The following is a 19,840-nucleotide window of genomic DNA, read 5'->3' as shown; positions in this document are numbered from 1 at the left end:
TGCAAATAGCTTAAATTCACTAATTCGTTTAAGATGTTTTACTTTTTAATTGTAATTTTGTTACTTTTAATAAATTCCATTTAAAAACGGAATTCATTGCTTTGTGAGGCTCCCTAGACCTCGAGGCCCTAGGGCAATTTGCCCCTTTGTCCCCCTCTCGGCGACCCTGCTGTCATCTCCTTTTCCCAGCGCCAGCTCACTTTTGAATAGCAGCCCATCATCTTCCATATCCGAAGACATTTTGCGCTTTAAAATATTATTATTGAATTCTTTGCTTCGCACTACAGATTGGAGGAGGTTGAACAGTTCCACGAGCCTTGCCTTCAGCTTGTTTCTGTCTCCAAGTCTGGCCTTGAGCTGATTTGTAATACTGACAAGGAACGGAACAGCTGAACATCAACTTTTTGTGTCATATTTACTGCTTGCTAATACCAGTCCGAAAATATTTCCCTGCATTCGCTCGTTTCATGCAAAGGTCTTCTATGACCCTGTCAACTATGTGACAGGCTTGAAAAATGTCTTGGTTTTTATTCTTGTAACTTTTTACCAGAGGTCGTAGAGGCTCTATCCCGTTCAAAATCCTGTGCCTTTATTTTGGTTTTTGAGTCCCAGAACCATTCTTCTTCAAAGCCAGTGCGTAGCGCATCATAAAACACGCTGTAGAGTTGGGGCTTGAAGATATACTCTATTACTGCAACATGATGACGTTCGACCCAACAAGTGCGCGAAAGTTCGACTAAATCATTTATCTGTATTCCTGCGAGGTCCATTACATCTCCGTAGTGTGTCATTTACTGTATGACCAACCATTTTAGCGTAATAGTTAAAATATTCAAGCAATTTTCCAGGAAAAAGGGCACTTTTACCCTTTTGAGAAAAAGGGCAGGGGTCTGGACCCCCAGGACCCCCCCCCCCCCGTAGTTGCGCCCCTGACTATCCTATACTGACCTATAGCAGCCAGAGCTGGAATGTTTCCAATGTAATGAAAGAAAGACTGCAGACTGTAGAAATGTGCTTCATCAGAAGGATGCTTAGAATATCATGGAGAGAACATGTCAGCAACAAAGAAGTCCTGTGCCGATTTGGACATTTTAGTTCAGCCTCCTTTAAGCTTTGAAAGCACGTTTTTTAGGTTTTTCAGAGAAGAGTTAATCGGAAGTAATAAGTATTGAATCGTGAGCAATAAACAGCTTATCGTGAGTAATCAAATGTCATACAAGTGAGTCTATATATCACACAAATTGGTATAGTTCTGGAAAGAGCTGGAAGAGAAAGAAATTTTCTTATGTCAATAAGAAAGAGACAACTAGAATTTATGGACACATTATGAGGAAAGGGTGGTTGGAATGTTTAGCGGTCACCGGGAAAATCAAAGGAAAGCGAAGCAGGGGAAGACCACGCGTTGGCTTTGTTAAGAGTTTTGGTTCATAGATGGGGGTGTCCAGCGAAACTATTCTGTGATCAGATAGAGAGTGTGGGGATCAATGACAGTGAACGTCCTCCAAGGACAAGATACATTTTGATAAAGTTTTGTATTGCGCAAGTTGAATGGTCTCTTGATTATTATTAAATAGGGTGTACCTTCAAGAGAAGACTCTCTAATAAAGTCAACTCAAAAAAACCTCTGAAAAACTATTTAACTTTCCTTCATAAGAATGAGGCAATTTTCAAAAAATGTGGAATGCCATGTTATAAAGACAGCTACTTAAGCTATCATTGTCAATTGAATAGAAAGTTTTACCGAAATCAACGAAAGACAAACATATTAAACTCTACACTACTTCAAAAGCGTTTAAAAGTATGATCTATTATTTAAACGTAAATTTGAAGCCCAATAGCTTTTTCGGTAAGTGCTGCAATTTTTCTAGGGAATTTGAAATGGCGAGAAAATGTTTTCAAGACCTTACAGCAAATTGGTATTAGTATAGATATGGGTATTAGCATAGTCTTAGCAAGCTTCCAAAAAAGGGTCAACAACGTAAATTCCTTGAATTGATAGAGGTAACATCTGCTACGAAAAGATGGAAGACAATACCGAAAGACCATCCACCTGGGAAACACTCACTTTTTCAAATGAGGTTATAATAAGATGTTGCACTTATCGTGTCAAGACCTGATTTGCTGTTGGTTTTTTAAAGTGCTTATCATATTTCTAGCTTCTTTAAAATTCATAAAGATGTTAAATTTATAAATTTGAGTTTTAAAAGTCACGTAGGCCACTCGCTTGACAACCTTGTTCCAGAAAAAAGTTGGAGACATGAAATCGAGGCTATGGAGGAAGGCAGGAAGAGAAGAGACGCACAGCAAAGTCTAGGGCGTTGCCAGTTGCCACGGATTGCTAGAAACGTTGAAGGTGCAAGTTGGGGAAGTAAACAATCCAAAACTGTAAGATTGCAGAATGTATGGGCAGGTGATCCAACAGTCTATGCAAGACGCTATAAGCAGACATGATCAAGGGATACATCCAGGCTATCCAATGTCAAACGCAAGTACACCAACCTACACCAGTAGTTCGTACAATGGCGCGGCACATTTCGGAGCAGGACAAACAATGCAACCTACATCAAAGGTTATGTTGCATTTGGCTTGCCGCAATTTGAAAGACACAGATGTTTTATCTACATCTGATCCAATGGTTGTTGTTTCTATCGAGAAAAGAAATGGCAAATCTTCAAAATACTTCGAATTAGCCCGTACTGAGGTGGTACAAGACTGCCTAAATCCTGACTTTGTAACGGCTATCTCACTGGATTACCACTTTGAAGAATTACAAAGATTGCAGTTTGAAGTTTATGATTCGGATTCTGCTTCAGCAAAGCTGAGCGAACATGATTTTATCGGGAGGGCAGTTTGTACTCTTGGTAGCATTATGGGAGAAAATTCAGGAAGGTATCAGAAAGATTTAGAAACAAAAAGTGGGCAAGGTGGTGTTGGTAAAATATTGATCACAGCAGAAGAGGTAAGCTCATGCAAGGATATCTTAAACATCAAATTTTGTGGAAGAAAATTGGATAAGAAAGACTTCTTTGGGCTCTCAGACCCTTTTCTAGTTTTATACCGTTGCAATGAAGATAATTCTTACACCGCAGTCCACAAAACAGAGGTTGTAAAAAACAGTTTGAATCCTACCTGGCAAGAATTTTCAATACCAGTTGCTGTGCTCTGTAATGGGGACTATAAAAGAACAATAAAGGCAGAATGCTTTGACTGGGACAGTGATGGTGGCCATGATTTGATAGGAGAAGCTTACTTTGATGTTGATCAGCTCAAATCAAATCCAAATTACTCTGCTGAGTTCATAAACCCAAAGAAAAAAATTAAGAAGAAAGGTTACAAAAATTCAGGACACTTAGATCTTGTTAGTTTTCAAATAACTACAAAATCATCTTTCCTGGATTATGTCCAAAGAGGTACAGAACTTTGCTTAAGTGTTGCTGTTGACTGCACTGCTTCCAATGGCAACCCAGCCCACCAATCATCTCTTCACTTCATCAACCCATATCAACCAAATGATTACATAAAAGCATTGCTATCAGTTGGCCAGATATGTCAGGATTATGATTCTGACAAATGGTTTCCAGCCTATGGTTTTGGTGCAGCTGTGCCACCAGATTTTAAAGTCTCACACCAATTTGCATTGAATGGGACAGAGAACCCAAATTGTTACATGGTAGATGGAATAATTCAAGCATATTCTGCTGCTATCGCAAGTATAAAGCTATATGGTCCAACAAACTTTGCACCAATTATCAATCAAACATCTTTTATTGCATCACAAGCAGAAAAAAGTAGCCCTGGAGGAAAATATTTCATTCTTTTGATCCTGACGGATGGTATAATTTCTGACTTTGATCAAACCAAAGAAGCAATAATCAGGGCATCAACTTTACCAATTTCAATTATCATTGTTGGAATTGGACCTGCTGAGTTTGATGCAATGGAGGAATTGGATGCTGACAAAGTCAAGTTGCAGTACAGAGGGAAAGTTGCAGAAAGAGATATTGTTCAGTTTGTTCCATTTCGAGATTTTACTAAAAATGATGGTATTGCAGGCGAGGCACTTGCCAGGGAGGTGCTCGCAGAAGTTCCGGAACAGTTTCTCGCATATATGAAGAAGTGTGGTATAAAACCAGGGATGAAATAGTAATCTTACTTACATTGTTACAGAGAGGCTAATTATCACTTGATTATGTCTGGATTTAGCCTTTATTGCTTGGCAAAAAATTAGGGAGAAGAAATTTTTGAAACACAAAGATTTTAATAGGTATTTAACTTAAATATTTTTGATAGGAAGTAAGGTTGCTAACAATTAACTGGCAAAACTACATCTTCTATGTTAGGGTTGTTGTAGCCAATTGATGTCAAATTTTAAAAACTTTTTACTGGCAACATTTAGAAGAGGAACTTTGCTTGACATTCTTCCCCTGGTGTAAGTACAGATTTACTCTAAAAAGGCAGTTTTCCACTGACCATAGCACAGTCAAAGCATGTTACAGTGGAACAAAAGGAAATATTCTGTTCTTTATTTTCAATTCTGAGCAAATACCCTAAAGCCCCTCAACATTTGAAATGATATGAGTTTTACCCAAGGCAAAATATATTGGTGACTTTAGTCGAACACTGTTATTCACTTGAACTTTTAGAAGCAGACAGAAGCTTTTTCCAAGCAAACACAAACTTATATAGCATTATATTGTAATTTCATTTGAAATGATTTTTCAAAAGCCTACTTATATATAGCTATAATATTTCATTCTTTGTAGTCGTTTTGTAAAGGTGAAAAGATTGGGTAGTCTAGGGCAATTTTTGTGAACATGTACATTGGGTTACCAGATAATGTAAATTTTTAAACTAATCTCGTAATCATGTCATTAGCAGATTGTTGATTTGTGCTTTTTCCAAACACCGACCTTTTATTAAAGATATACCGTTTCCCCTGTGAAAAATATATACCCAAATGTGGATCGAAATAGGTCAATCACAAAAACGCAAGCACATAACCGGTATAGTAAATCAGCAGGGCCGCGGAAAGGATTTCTGGGCCCCGGGTCGAAACCAAAGGTAAAAGCAAGGCACACCGTAAGCGAACCTTCTAAGGGGTTCGTGGACAATTTTTGAGACGATGGTTGCCAAAATTGCGTCTAATTTGGTTGCTGAAACTGCGATGGTCGCTATTACTCCTCAAGTCTTTTCAATACAGTTTAAATATCACTGGTATACTATCGTCATAATGCATGCGTACTTCTTAACTATAAAATATGCAATTCTTTACATTTAAAATATCTTAGGAAGTCAAAAACGTTTAAATTAAATAAAATTTGATAAAAACGGACATGCTGCACCAAATTGATTTTCATTATTCAAATAATTTGAAAAACTTTACACCTAGCAATAAGAATGCAGCCTTTCAACGTCAATAAAAAACTAGTTGATTCGATCTTGGAAAAGGCTCGTTTAGACGAGGGGCTAGATGTCTCAACAAATTGAAGACCAAGGGAAATCAGTCAAGTTTATCTCTACCTTGAAGTGAAAACCAGGAAAAGGCCTTTGCTAAAATTCAATATTAATGTTGGCATTGTGATTATTGATAGTGTTACAGCAAAGATAATTAGGCGATTCATGTCAATTGGCGAGATATGGGAGAGATTCAGTATTCTTTGAGTTTACAAAATGTTGAAGGAAGATGACCTAGCAAAAAAGTGCAAAATTCTGCGCAGCATAAAAGGATGGCATATCTCCTAACATCACTGATGAGTCACTTTTTCTAAGAAGCACCAACCATTGCAGCTGTCGAAAAGGCTTAAGCATTTGAATTTGCAACGCTTATTTCCCAATGTTTTCATTGCATCAAGGTTGTTTCTGAATTTGCCTGGTAGTGTTGCATCAGCTGAAATATCGTTCAAATTGTCCATAGAAACTGAAATTTCCGAAAAACTTGACTATAGCTCCATCATTGACCGGAAATTACCTAAAGCTACTAGCACTGTTTGACAAACATAATGAGGCTATTTCTACCTTATTTCATTTAAAGGCTTTCCTATTATTTTTGCTATTATTGACAGGTTTTGATAAAAGAGAGGCTGAACTGCTCATTATCAATTCTTTAGTTAAATTTTTATCTATGGGCCCCTACCGTCATGGGCCTCCGCATCAGTGACCCCCTTGACCCCCGTCTCCTCAGCACTGTCAATCAGTACTTTTTCTTTCTTTGTTTACAGAAACTGCTATGAAATATCTAGGCCTAGCTCTAGAAAACGCCGAAAATAGATCATAATTCAATGCTTGGATATTATTTACAGAATCTAAATAAAGTGACCAATTTTTGATTTAATATATTCATTGATATTTTTTGGACTATTTCAAAATCACACTCGTTGCTTGTAATTTTATTTCAGCACAATGCGTACCTCCCCGCATCTTTAGGCCAATAATATTCCACCGGGGTACATTTTCACGACAAAGATTATTAATTTGGTCTTACCAACCAAGAGGAAAAAAATTCGATATCTATGGTTAGACATCAAGCGCCTTCGGCGCTTCTATATCATTGATGTACTTCTATATCATTGATGTACCTTTTTTACACGAAAACGAGACAAAAAGGGCGTCGCCGCAATACTCCTCTTGTGTTGTGACCACTGATCTGTTGTTGGGACAGGTACCCTTATGATGAAAACGTAGGAAGTAAACTGTGAGAAGATTCTTCAGAAAAGTGCAAAATGTATCAGCAAGTGATTCAACAGTCTATGCAAGAAGCTAAAAGCAGACATGATCAAGGGATGCATCCAGGGTATCAAATGTCAAACGCAAGTGCACCATCCTACGCTAATAGTCCCTACAATGGCGCGGCACATTTCGGAGCAGGACCAACAATGCAACCTACATCAAAGGTTATGTTGCATTTGGCTTGTCGCAGTTTAAAAGACTGTGATATTTTATCAAAGTCCGATCCAATGGTTGTTGTTTCTATCGAGAAAAGAAATGGCAAATCTTCAAAATACCTCGAATTAGGCCGTACTGAGGTGGTACAAGACTGCCTAAATCCTGACTTTGTAACGGCTATCTCACTGGATTACCACTTTGAAGAATTACAAAGATTGCAGTTTGAAGTTTATGATTCGGATTCTGCTTCAGCAAAGCTGAGCGAACATGATTTTATCGGGAGGGCAGTTTGTACTCTTGGTAGCATTATGGGAGAAAATTCAGGAAGGTATCAGAAAGATTTAGAAACAAAAAGTGGGCAAGGTGGTGTTGGTAAAATATTGATCACAGCAGAAGAGGTAAGCTCATGCAAGGATATCTTAACCATCAAATTTCGTGGGAAGAAATTAGATAAAAAAGACTTCTTTGGGCTCTCAGACCCTTTTCTAGTTTTATACCGTTGCAACGAAGATAATTCTTACACCGCAGTCCACAAAACAGAGGTTGTAAAAAACAGTCTGAATCCTACCTGGCAAGAATTTTCAATACCAGTTGCTGTGCTCTGTAATGGGGACTATAAAAGAACAATAAAGGCAGAATGCTTTGATTGGGACAGTGATGGTGGCCATGATTTGATAGGAGAAGCTTACTTTGATGTTGATCAGCTCAAATCAAATCCAAATTACTCTGCTGAGTTCATAAACCCAAAGAAAAAAATTAAGAAGAGAGGATACAAAAATTCAGGGCACTTGTATCTTGTGAGTTTTGAGATCACTCCAAGGGCATCTTTCTTGGATTATGTTCAAAGAGGTACTGAATTATGTTTTAGTGTTGCTGTTGACTGCACTGCTTCCAATGGCAACCCAGCCCACCAATCATCTCTTCACTTCATCAACCCATATCAACCAAATGATTACATAAAAGCATTGCTATCAGTTGGCCAGATATGTCAGGATTATGATTCTGACAAATGGTTTCCAGCCTATGGTTTTGGTGCAGCTGTGCCACCAAATTTTAAGGTCTCACACCAATTTGCATTGAATGGGACAGAGAACCCAAATTGTTACATGGTAGATGGAATAATTCAAGCATATTCTGCTGCTATCGCAAGTATAAAGCTATATGGTCCAACAAACTTTGCACCAATTATCAATCAAACATCTTTTATTGCATCACAAGCAGAAAAAAGTAGCCCTGGAGGAAAATATTTCATTCTTTTGATCCTGACGGATGGTATAATTTCTGACTTTGATCAAACCAAAGAAGCAATAATCAGGGCATCAACTTTACCAATTTCAATTATCATTGTTGGAATTGGACCTGCTGAGTTTGATGCAATGGAGGAATTGGATGCTGACAAAGTCAAGTTGCAGTACAGAGGGAAAGTTGCAGAAAGAGATATTGTTCAGTTTGTTCCATTTCGAGATTTTACTAAAAATGATGGTATTGCAGGCGAGGCACTTGCCAGGGAGGTGCTTGCAGAAGTTCCGGACCAATTTCTTTCATATATGAATAAGCACGGGATAATGCCAAGGGTATAATAGAAAGTTATACAAGCATATCACACATGTTGCTTGCTCTGAACCCATTGATTGCCAGAAGCAAAAATGAGAGATATAAATTAACATTTGCTTAGATATTTTATCACATTGTATTTGAAGCATTCTTGTTTTCAAGGTCATTAGGGCTCCCGGCATATTCAAATGCTTAGAAAACAACTTCTTATGGAAGATTAAAGCAAGCTTTTATAAATGCAAATAAATAATATGTATCAAATTATGGTGCTCGGCCAATATTCACAGACCCCAATGAATGTAATTTGTGGAGTAAATTTAATTATTAGGCTTTACCCAAGCAAAGACCAACAAAGCATCAGACCAAATTTAAACACTTCAATTTCTGTAAGGTCTTTTACTGATTCATATGTAATTTGGGAAAGCTCTTCATATTTGAAGGGGGCTTTCATGAAACAACATGGCTCAGAGGGGGATAGGAAGCTACTCTGGTGCATGGGGTCATGTGCGTTGAACATGATCAATCCTAGAGAAAAGGCCTGTGGAGCATATTACATATAGAGGGGGGCTAAACAATGTTTTCAGGGTAGGGGCCCTCAATATGGGGATGGATCGGGAATGACTATTTCTTAGCACAGGCATACATATTTCATTTGAGGACCCTGTCCCTACAGTTACAGCTGGAATGCTATCGTTAAAGCGTTTACTAAAGGAACGGTATCTCAACTTTCTCAAAATCTATCCAGGTGTTGCAAGTTTTTATCTTTATCATAAAATTTTTTTGCAAATGTATTGACACAAAAAATTTAGGAAATGTATTTAACAAAGAACGCATTTTTACAAGAACATTTATTCATAAAATTCAACATTGTAATTTGGATGGGGTTTAAATGTCTATTTTTATGGTTGTAATGTATTTTTAATTTTGGCTATATTTTGTAAAACAAGTTAAAAACAAGTATTAGTTCATCCTGTAGTAATCGCATACACACAAAATATTTTTTCATTTTCTTGAAACTGATTAATATGTTCATATATTCCAAATATTTCCAAGACAAGAGAAGACATATTGCAATTATAGCAAAATGCATATAGATCCAAAAATTTTGAAATTTGATGGTGCTCTAACCTCCTCCTGCTTCCCAATTTCTTATGACACATCTTTTTTTCTAAACTAAAATCAGCAAACTTGAACTTACCTCCTTTCATTCTTAATCTCCAGCTCTGTTTGGTCCTGTACTATAGGCTCCTGGGTCATTTCCTGGAATTATCTAGTAAGAAAAGGTGATGAGATCAGAGTTTTTTGAAGTTTTTTATTGCTCTTGAGATAGAATGCTTGAAGTTGCTTAGGAGAAAATTCAATACAGTTATTACAAAAAAATTTTTTGATTCGATTAGATTTATTTGATTCAAATGCACTGCAAGTATTAAGTAAAATTTGTGAACCAGGGTGAGCCTTGACAGTGGCAGTTTCGGAGGAGAAATGTTGGAATCCCGAAAACTCTCCAAACTATTATTCGGCTGTTGAAGCAACCTGTTTGGTAAACTGGCATTTCACTCATATTTATGCATGCTTTCACCATGTACATCGATAATACACACAGGTTTGTCACAAAAACCCCTACCCTGAAAAATGTCCAACCTTTATTCGTCACTTGCCCTATTTTAAGCATGTGGTGTTAAGCAATTATATATATGTTTCAATTTTCTCTAAAAGTGCCTGTTTCATTCAGTCCTTTTCGTTTTCAACACGTCTTCCTAATAATTCCTATTATGTATTATTCGTGTGAGGTTTGGGGCCAAAGGTAGCGTCCAACTCTGGAAAAACTACACTTGCAAGCCTGCAAATATGCTCTTTGGGTCAAATCGTATTGCAAAGACCTCAGATGTAATTTACCCGGATTAGGCAGAATTCATATATTAGCTATGAGACATATTGCCATGATTGAATTTGTCTTTAGATTATGTAATTAAGTCCTGAAAACTACGCAAAAATCGCTTTCCTTATGTTATCAGTAAATGCTTTGACTGGTATTAAAACCTGGATTTCAGATACCAAGGAACTGTTCACATTCTACAACATTAATGTCTCTGATAGTGTACCTGCTATTAAATAAATCTAAAGTAATGCTTCACTGCACCTCAAGCATCATGAAAAGAATTAAAGGCCACATCTTTAACGAAAAGAAGCTACGGACCAATGCGCTATTCAAAATCACTTTACGTTTGAAAAGTATCTTGATATTATTCCAGATTTTAAAACAGGAAGCATGCTTTGCAGATTAAGACTTGCCGTAAATCCTCTTTTAAGCCCCCCTCTCAATTAAGCCCCCCTCTCTTATTAGCCCCCCTTTTAGAAGGAAAAATTTAATTAACCCCCCTCTCAATTTACCCCCCCCCCAAAACTTCCAATGATGCTGAAATAAGTAAACTTGACACAAAACAGGGATTTTCATCTTATTAATTGGCTGTTTAACACTTTGCATCGAGTCAAAATTCACATCATATCTCTTCCAGCCACGGCAGATCCGAAGACAAAGATTTAATGTGCATTAGGCACGGGCCATGTGAGAGCCTTTTACCAAAATTACAGGCCGTTGGTACTCCGAGGGCGACATGGCCCAAGAAGATATTTTAGAATTAATAATTGATCATGATGACGATATAATTGTTATAGAAGGCTGATTTGATGTTTTTTATTTCGCAAATAACAAAAAATTAGTTTACCACTATAAATGGTTTTTCATTACAAAATATTTATCAAGCCCCCTCTCTCAATTTAGCCCCCCTCTCTTATAAGCCCCTCCTTCAAAGTGCTGAAAAACAATAAGTCCCCCTGGGGGGGGCTTAAAAAGGAATTAACGGTAGTTCTCACTACTTGCATAATGAGACTGGCAGATATGGCAACAAGCCTACCCCCAAGGATAAAAGAATCTGCAGATACTGCAATACGATCTCCATCCACGCTATTGAAGACGAATTTAATTTTGTAATGGTTTGCCCCCTTTACTCTGAAGAAAGGAATAAACTGTTGGTGAAAATTGAAGAGAGGTTTACTTATATAAAAAGTCTTAGTCATGAGAACAAGTCTATTTGGATGATGAGTCAAGAAGATACTGATTTGATTCAAATTCTTGCGATAACAGTAAGGCGAGCATTCCAAACGTGAAATTTTTATCAGACCTTTTGAAAGAAATGAGCTGATCAGTTTGCCGTTGTATATTCAAGCTGTTATAATTTTTGTGGTCATTTGTAGTAATATTTCAGATGTAGCAATTTTAATTAACCATTTAAAATTACGACGTTTTGCTTTGCTGTAAGTAGATTTAGGGCCATTTCGGCCTATACATCTATTATTACATATAAAAACATCATCGGTAGGCCCTGATCCCTAATTTTTCATCTTGAAAAGTAGGCCTAGCTCGCTTTTTCTTTTTTAAGCATTAAAATGAAACTTAAGAAAACATAAAGCATACAATAGAATAGCAAACAAAACATTCACTAACTTGATACGTAGCTGCTGATGGAAAAGCCGCAAGTATTCTAAACTGACGCGAGTGCTGACGTGATCTGAAAATGCGCCTTTTTCTCCCAGTCTCCTAGGGGAAAGACATTATATTTCCCCTTCAGCTGATTTTAGAATGGCAAAGCCACGAATATGTTTTTTTAGGCGAATGCTAGTTAAGGCTTTAGCTTCTACAATCTCGAGGACTCGTGGACTCTTCGGGGGGTACCAAAAAAGGCTTAAAGCAGTTTTTTTGATTGGTTATTGCCCTCCTTCTTTAGTATGATTAGCGATGACTGTAATGTTCTAGGATATGCCAGCACTCAATTTTTGCCTAATCATTGTTTTCTAGAAAAGTCATTTTTGCCCATAATAATTCAATGTCTTTAAGAAGTCAAAAAAGACTCAGTTTAAAAATAAAAGCCCCTCGGTTTTAGCCTCAGTGTAGCGATTTCCCGTTTTCTATAAAAATACGGTTAAACATAGGTTTGTACTTGTTACAGGTTAGGATTAGCTGTAACTTATGAGCAGTCGTAACTGGTAAGGACCGAAGGAGACTCGAAACTGGCTTATCATTATTATTATCTTTCAAATAATACGCATGAAATTAGAGAAACATTAATTAACATACGAATGTTTCTATAGTTTACATATATGAGTGTGCAGTCCTATTACGTACGTTGGGAGGTTGGGGTGACACTCTATACACGATATCCTTGACGAAGAAAAGACAATGTAAGGGACTACAAGTAAACCCGGTTACATCAATTCATCTTAATACAGAAAATTTTGAATCGATGTAAGTTTGTAGTAAGGTCATAGAAAGCCCTTGAAAAAGGTGGAGGAATGCTAATATCAGTGAGTGCTATGCTTCTTGCTATATGTATTCTAAAAAGTATTCAGAAAAATCTAGTTACTCATATCGGAATTCCAGTCCTATCGGTTTTAAATATTTCTCAATTGCCTCATCCATCCGCTTGTTCATCTCGTCAGTGAAATAATTCTTCCAATCTCCAACTTCTCCTTTACGAAAAAAGCTCCCTTCCTTTTTCAAAATCTTTCCATCCTGGAATATCTTCATATTCACCGAATCGTTTTCTTTCATATTTTTGAAGCTCAAATGATCAACTAAAGATGTTACTTGATCATCTGATACTTCTTTTCCAAGAAATTTCGACACTTTTCTTACACAGCTAGCCAGATCAGCCTTTATATCTTCAAAAAACAAAATACACACATTTGGATGGTCCCTTCTTTTCCATGCCTCTACTATATAGTCGAAATATGGAGTGAAGATTAGCAGATTATCCATGAATAGTTCAAAATAGCTTTCAAAATCACCATCGTAATCATGAGTTTGTATCAACTTTTCATGATTGTAAAATGAAACCACTGTGTCCTTGGGGTTTCGCAGGCATATGACTGCTTTGCTTTTCTCCAAAAGGTCATCAGGGAACAGGCAAAATTGTAGGTGAGATTTCAGAACTCTTGGCGAATCCATTTTGTCAACCCTCGCCAACAGATCTTCGCTAAAAAACGGCACAAGATCTTTTATGAAGTCAGAAAGGACTGGTGCCTCCAGAAATGGCACCCTGACAATCGCCATGACTTTTTTGGCCTTGTCAAAATCACAATCATTTTGAATACACCAAACAAGCTCTTGTGTCCAGGTTGTTCCATTTTTCGGAAACGTTAAGACGTACACATCGTCTGCGCGTGTATTCCATGTCTTGAATCGATCTTTGAATTTTTCGAAAGCGGCAGGAAAAACACAATTGCCAGGGATCGTCCGTATGAACCTCTGGCCAAATTTAATAAACGGAGTTGGGTACACCTTCTTTAACCGCTCAGTCTCGCCTTCAGGAAATTGTTCAATCTTAACTGTTGCCATATTTCGTTGTAAAAGTCTTGATTGAAATCTTAGGCAGGAACGTCAAAAGAAAATCTTTACTGGTTATGCTTGCTCGGCGATACGCATTCGTAGATACCCTCACCAGTGAACTCTTGCTATTGTTGAAACAAGACTCTTTCGTGGTTTGGGAAAAGCATGCAAGACAGCTACAGTCATTGTTTCTGAATAAAGATTTTAGCCGGAAGAGATTTATGATTGCATAAGACGATAAGAGCAATTAAAAGAAAACGAAATATTGCAATCAAACAATGACCTGAATACGAGGTTTTTCTTGTGAAAGTTTTTTGTAGCTGCGTACGCCTTGTCTACGGCCCGTATTTTTGCTACATTCTGTATTTAATTGGACCTTTATTTTTATATTAATCTAAATATAACAAGGATTAACAATAGAGATGGACCTAACATAGAAGGCCTTAAAAATGACCTCTCTCCTCTTTCCAAACTAGAAGTCAATGACAAAAGCGCCTTCGTGGCGTTTAATGTCACCTGCGCTGCGCAGCAAGGAAATTTGGGGATTTTGAAAGAGAGGTCAGCCAAAATTTGCCTCGAACAACCACCACTGGAGCGAAGTTGATTAGTTTGTATTTCAGTTCCTTTTAATGCATTGTATTGTAAGCGATTACTTGTTGTTTGCTAGTTTTTGAGATTTTTCATTTGGCAAGAACTTTTAAAAAATTTGAACATAATAGAACGCCACCTTCCAGTTCCAGAGAGGGGGCGTTGTTGCTGTGTTGCTGATTTTTTTGCATCCTTTTTCTGTACTACACTCATTTTTTTATAAAGAACTGGCAATAAGAAACGATTACAGGATAGTCAGAAAAATAAAGAAACTTCAGTAGTCGAAGCGAAAAAAATTAAGAAACTATTAAATCGTGATAAAGATCTCAAGATTTTGCAAAATCCAAGAACATGATTGCCCTGTTGGCCTTAGATCTAAGGACTATAGAACTCAAGACACAAGGGACAAAAATATACTTCCCACGTCTAAATACGGGTATTTCTTCACAAGAAACTAAGGTTCGGTGCTGGTAGGCAGTTTCTTAAATTTTCTGGTCATTTTGCTATCAAAAGTATCTTACACGTTTCTTAAAGTTCTTACGTAATGAGTATTTTAAACATGCTTCCAAGGTAAAGTAAATAGTTCACTTGCATTCAGAGATAAACTAACGAAGTGATTAAGAAATTTTGATTTCCCAGAATGACTAACTCTGTTGACATCTGTAAACAGTTGAGCTATTGAACTTCATCAATGTCAAGTTGATGTCAAAACAAATTTTTAAATGGAAACTTCTTAAGTGTGAAATTTATTGAGAATGTATGCAGACTGCATGTCAAGTATAGTGTTGCAATATACAGTGATGCTCAATGTCAAGACTGTTTCAAGTGTCAACTTGGAAAATTGTAATTAAAAATGTTTCTTAGCTTTTTTCAATTCGGGTAGGGTTTTTTCTTAACTTTCGAAAAATTGAGCCTATCGTTTCTTATAACCTGTTTCTTATAAAAAATGAGTGTACAACATCAGAATATAAGTGAATCTCTTGATGTAATAAAAAAGGTCACAAACATTTCATAACATCATTCATGACATCATAATTAAGAAACTCTTAGGAGACAACAAGTATTGAAATTTCCCGAACATTAAGAAACTGGAATACTCAACATCGACCTTTGTTTCTTATAGAAAAATGAGTATATTTATGGTCAGTTTCATTGACATTGTCAAATGGCCTGAAGGATCACAAGTCTGTAAACATGTGTAGATTTTTGTGTAGAATTTAAGAATTGTAGAAAAATTTGAAAAGATTTTTAAAAAACTTGTGTAATGTTTTTTTTATTGATATGCTATGAATTGAAAACAGTTGTGTTTTAAGATAATAAATATTCTATTGGAGTTTAAAAGCAAAAGTATTTTCTAGCTTTTCAGCAGCTTAGAAAATAAAAGTATCAAAGAGTTTGAGGCTATGGGTGCCAGACTGCAATGTTTAGGTGTGGGTACAGAATGCATTCCCATGCAATAATTTTTCCCACCTCAAGCCTTACAGACACTATTTGAAAATAAATTCCAGCTTGAGTAAAATGCTTGATTAGGGAGGAAAAAACTATTCTTCTGGGTCTTTCTAAGCATCTATTGACATAACTTCTTTTTATCAATGTTGACTTTTTTTTTCCAAGGTTAATTAAATAACCCAAGAGCAGCTGTTGGGATGGGGCTTTTATCAGACCCAGAAATGAGAAAGAAACTAAGACATTTTTTAGATCGATGGCGAACTCCTTTAAGGTTAGTAAAGGCTGTTTGCAGATGTCAGTACCTGCTGATTTCATTAATGTTGATGCAAGAGTTTATGCCTGTTTTTCTTGAAGGTCTTTTGCAAATTTAGATAGACAGCAAGTAAAGATGTATTCTACATTTGCCTGACTCCATAATTGTTTACCCATGCATGTAAATTTTTCATACATAATGGTATATTGATTTAGATGAAAATGTGGCAGTAAAGTAAGTGATGTCTCTTACCATTGTTTTTTCCAATATAAGTACTACATATATCTCCAGAATCTTTCCAGGAAATAGTATTGTTCAAATTTTCAATAGCATTTTGCTGCGCAGTCTGTTCCTTCCATGTACCAATTAAATATGTGCTTCTTAGCATTTTAGGATATGTTGGTGGTCTATTATGGCTTGTTTTCCTTGCAAGTGACGATTTTAATGCCAAGACCTATATATCAGAGAATGCCCTTTTGCCAGCATTAGTTGAAACAAAATATTCTGAAGAGCACACTGCCCATAGACATTATGATCAACTGAGTGAAATATGCAAAATCAACTTGTAAGTTTTATGTAATGTTTATTTGTATTTACAATAAATTTTTATTGCTTTTCAAAGTAATTATTGACCTTTTGAAAATTGATGTGCAATAGAATTAGATAAGTCCAGTTGATTGATTGAAAGGAAAGAAGTCCAGTTGATTGTTTGGAAATAGAAGGAGCGACCAGTTGATTGATTGAAAATAGAAAGAAAGGCCAGTTGATTGATTGAAAAAAGAAAGAAAGGCCAGTTGATTGATTGAAAATAGAAAGATCAGCCAGTAGATTGATTGAAAGTAAAATGAGTGGCCAGTTGATTGGTTGCAAATAGAAAGATTGGCCAGTTGATTGATTGAAAATAGAAAGAAAGGCCAATTGATTGATTGAAAATAGAAAGAGAGGCCAGTTGATTGATTGAAAGTAAAAAGAGAGGCCAGTTGATTGGTTGAAAATAGAAAGAGAGGCCAGTTGATTGATTGAAAGTAAAAAGAGAGGCCAGTTGATTGATTGAAAGTAAAAAGAGAGGCTAGTTAATTGATTGAAAATTTATTAGGATTAAATCAAACTTTCAGACTCAATATGTGGGAATGATATTGCAATTTTCTTTGTTTTACATTCTTAATTAAATGCATTTACACATATGTATTCTGTGGTGTTGATGCTGCAATATTGTAATACTGTTTATCTCGTTGCTGTTAGAGCTAACTGCCATGTATCCAACATGGCTCATCAAAAGTGCCAAGTTTGCCTTTGTTTATGCACAGATTTGGGGTTATAAGCTAGAGAGAGTAAGATCATTTGGTTCAAGTGCTTTTGTAGCATTGATAACACTGTATACTACATATCTCTGTGGGTTTCATGGCAGTTTGTTTAGTGATGTTTGCTAGTTTCCTTCTAAAATGTTTGTCGAATCGACAAAGAAGTTTTGATTATGATACACCCTTCTTGTAGGCATCATAAGTGAATTTAGTTTTAAACAACAGTACAGAAAGATCAATGACTTTTCAAACCTTCAATTCAGGTTTTCTTGATGTCATGGAAATATGTATTTGTTTCTAGCCTAGCTGAGTGACAATAGATGTACGCCATACTGTAATTGAATGCGTTAACTAGTTACACAATGCTGCAGACAATCAGTTTAAAGCAGAAGAATATGATTTAGGAAAATGATAATGCAAGGGTTTGTGAACACAGTTCAAACAACACATTTGATACAAGGCTTTATTTAGAATTGTTTCTGTTTTCAGTAGTTTGGAAGGGGAGTTTATTGAGCGTCAAATGGTTTCAGCAGGGCTTGAAGTATTTCATCAGAATGTGAGTTGTCTAAATGAACAAGGAATAAGAAAGAATATCTATGGAATATTAAGGTAAGGAGAAAAAAATCAAGCATACTTGACTTTATACCCTTGTGAGTGCCTAGAATATTCGCAATTAAAAAAAAATTCTCGTTAAATTTTCGATCTTGTTTTAAAACTACATTCAGTTGTCTTGTCAATTCCTTTCTCTAGTTTACCTAATTTTGTAACAAAGACCCTAAGTTGAAATTTTACTTTTTCAAGCAATCTAGATGAAACATGTATTTCTGTTGTTTGATGTGTATTGCCTAGATCACTAAAGAAAAGGCCAGAAAGAAGTTTATAGCTATTTCCAATTCTCATAAATATTGTTTAATTCCAAATTGTCATTTTTATTGATTCAAACTTAGCAAGTGTTGTTTGCTTGCATTGGTCTTTTGAAAATACACATTTATCTATCAGATTTCACGGAGATACACGTTACTTTCTTCAAATTGTCTCAGGGTAATTTGGTTTTTAGAAAAGCTGCTAAAACATTGATTGATATCATGGGCATCAAAAGAAGTAGACAAATATTTGTATATTGATAAAAGCTAAACAACTAAAGATAGAATTCACATTCACATTAAACAAAGAGTTGTAGATTTATGTTTTCCTACGTATGCTAATTATAAAATGAAAATATATTCAAACTGATTTGAACTTGTTTGCGAATTATTAGATCGACAAGATCAAGCGGTGTTGAGTCTCTCGTACTGAACGTGCCAAACAGACCGAATTGTAGATCAAACGGCGCATTGGCATTGTTGTTTTCACTGATCGATCACTTCAAGGTCCAGAATTACTGGGCAAAGGACATCATCTTTCTGGTGAGCGGAGGAGATTTGTGTGGGGTGCCAGCCTGGCTTGCTTCTTATCATGGAGAAACACAGAAACCAGGTAGTTTCTTGTTTGCCGTGAAATCTTTGTAAACATTAAATAGGTTTACACAAGAGGGAAGACAGAATACTTTTTTTACCAAATTATTTAATGCGTCGAGAATCATTTTTGCATATGGTAATGTAACCTGAGGTTTAATGGAGGTTTCTTTTAGAGCTTTTCAGTTAGTGTATTTCATTTTGGGATCATGCTTTTAAAAGTATTTTTTCTATGTTAGGAATTCAGGCCTCAGATCTCAAAGGTCATGCTGGAAAGATCCAGGCAGCAATTGTCGTTGACTTTCCAAATGCAGCCATTAATGGCTTTGACGTTCTCTATGAAGGATCAAATGGTCTCGAGCCAAATCTTGACCTTATAAGTATGACTTTTGCCGTGTCAAGATCGGAAGAAATTCCAATCAAATTACATAACCAGGTAATAATGTTACATTATCGCAATAATTTCTTATCGTTACGTTTTCTTTCATTGGGACACATGTTTTTGAATGTTTATGCCTAATGGCTTAAGGTCTATAAATTAAAGTAATATAATTTTTCTGCGTTGGATTACCCTGACAAAGAGTTAGAACTACTTTTTTTTCAAAAATGCGATAATACAGAGCCTATACGAAGGATATATTTATTTTGTTGGCGGTAATTGAGGGGAAAGCTCGTTTTATCCATTTATCCATCTAAGCATCCATCTGTTTTTCGGACTTTGAGCTAATGGAAGGTCTGCAATAAATAATAAGTTATGATATGCATGCAAACTAATTTGTAATATGATTGTAAAGGAAGATAGAACAGCTACTATGCAAACACAAATATTTTTTTGGAATTAACTAACAGAAAACTGTAGCGAAAAAAGCTTTATTGGAATTAACTAATATAAAATTGTAGACAATGGTAGGTTGTTTTGGTTCTAGTGGACCAAGCACATTTTTTATGCTGTCGTTATGAACATCTAATAATA

The 19,840-nt window shown here is 36.1% G+C and overlaps 3 protein-coding genes and 1 pseudogene across 9 annotated transcripts in view; 3 read left to right on the top strand and 1 right to left on the bottom strand.

Annotated features, from left to right (window-relative positions):
• Positions 1-13,973, bottom strand: part of LOC135691438 (sulfotransferase 1E1) — a 48,723-nt gene extending 34,750 nt beyond the window's left edge. For 2 of the 3 annotated variants that reach the window (XM_065209306.2, XM_065209307.2), the window contains exons 1-2: positions 11,942-13,973; positions 9,635-9,706 (exon numbers count right to left, since the gene is read on the bottom strand). In XM_065209306.2, coding sequence (XP_065065378.2) covers positions 12,854-13,831 — 978 coding nt within the window. In that variant the 5' untranslated portion in view covers positions 13,832-13,973 and the 3' untranslated portion in view covers positions 9,635-9,706; positions 11,942-12,853. Of the gene's footprint in view, positions 1-948; positions 9,707-11,941 lie in introns of all 3 variants that reach the window. The other variant, XM_089115992.1, reaches the window with a different exon arrangement.
• On the top strand, positions 2,399-4,880 carry LOC135691430 (copine-8). Its single transcript, XM_065209297.2, has one exon. The coding sequence runs from the start codon at positions 2,399-2,401 to the stop codon at positions 4,142-4,144; it is 1,746 nt and encodes a 581-aa protein (XP_065065369.2). The 3' UTR covers positions 4,145-4,880.
• On the top strand, positions 6,720-13,147 carry LOC135691431 (copine-9 pseudogene; annotated as a pseudogene).
• Positions 13,974-14,302: 329 nt separating the features above from the next.
• The window catches only part of LOC135691429 (GPI-anchor transamidase component GPAA1), a 44,111-nt gene continuing 38,573 nt past the window's right edge, over positions 14,303-19,840 (top strand). Inside the window, exons 1-6 of one of the 5 annotated variants that reach the window (XM_089115987.1) lie at positions 14,303-14,429; positions 16,025-16,130; positions 16,498-16,677; positions 17,903-18,022; positions 18,672-18,889; positions 19,107-19,303. In XM_089115987.1, coding sequence (XP_088972113.1) covers positions 16,057-16,130; positions 16,498-16,677; positions 17,903-18,022; positions 18,672-18,889; positions 19,107-19,303 — 789 coding nt within the window. In that variant the 5' untranslated portion in view covers positions 14,303-14,429; positions 16,025-16,056. The other 4 variants (XM_089115988.1, XM_089115991.1, XM_089115990.1 and 1 more) reach the window with 4 other exon arrangements.

The sequence above is a fragment of the Rhopilema esculentum genome, chromosome 4 (assembly GCF_057945365.1).
Source record: "Rhopilema esculentum isolate cy_ngs chromosome 4, ASM5794536v1, whole genome shotgun sequence".
Taxonomy (NCBI): domain Eukaryota; kingdom Metazoa; phylum Cnidaria; class Scyphozoa; order Rhizostomeae; family Rhizostomatidae; genus Rhopilema; species Rhopilema esculentum.
This window is presented reverse-complemented; position numbering and strand designations above follow the sequence as displayed.

Bases quoted from the DNA above. Each gene is read 5' to 3' on its own strand.
- LOC135691430 (XM_065209297.2), top strand. From the start codon at position 2,399: ATGTATGGGCAGGTGATCCAACAGTCTATGCAAGACGCTATAAGCAGA.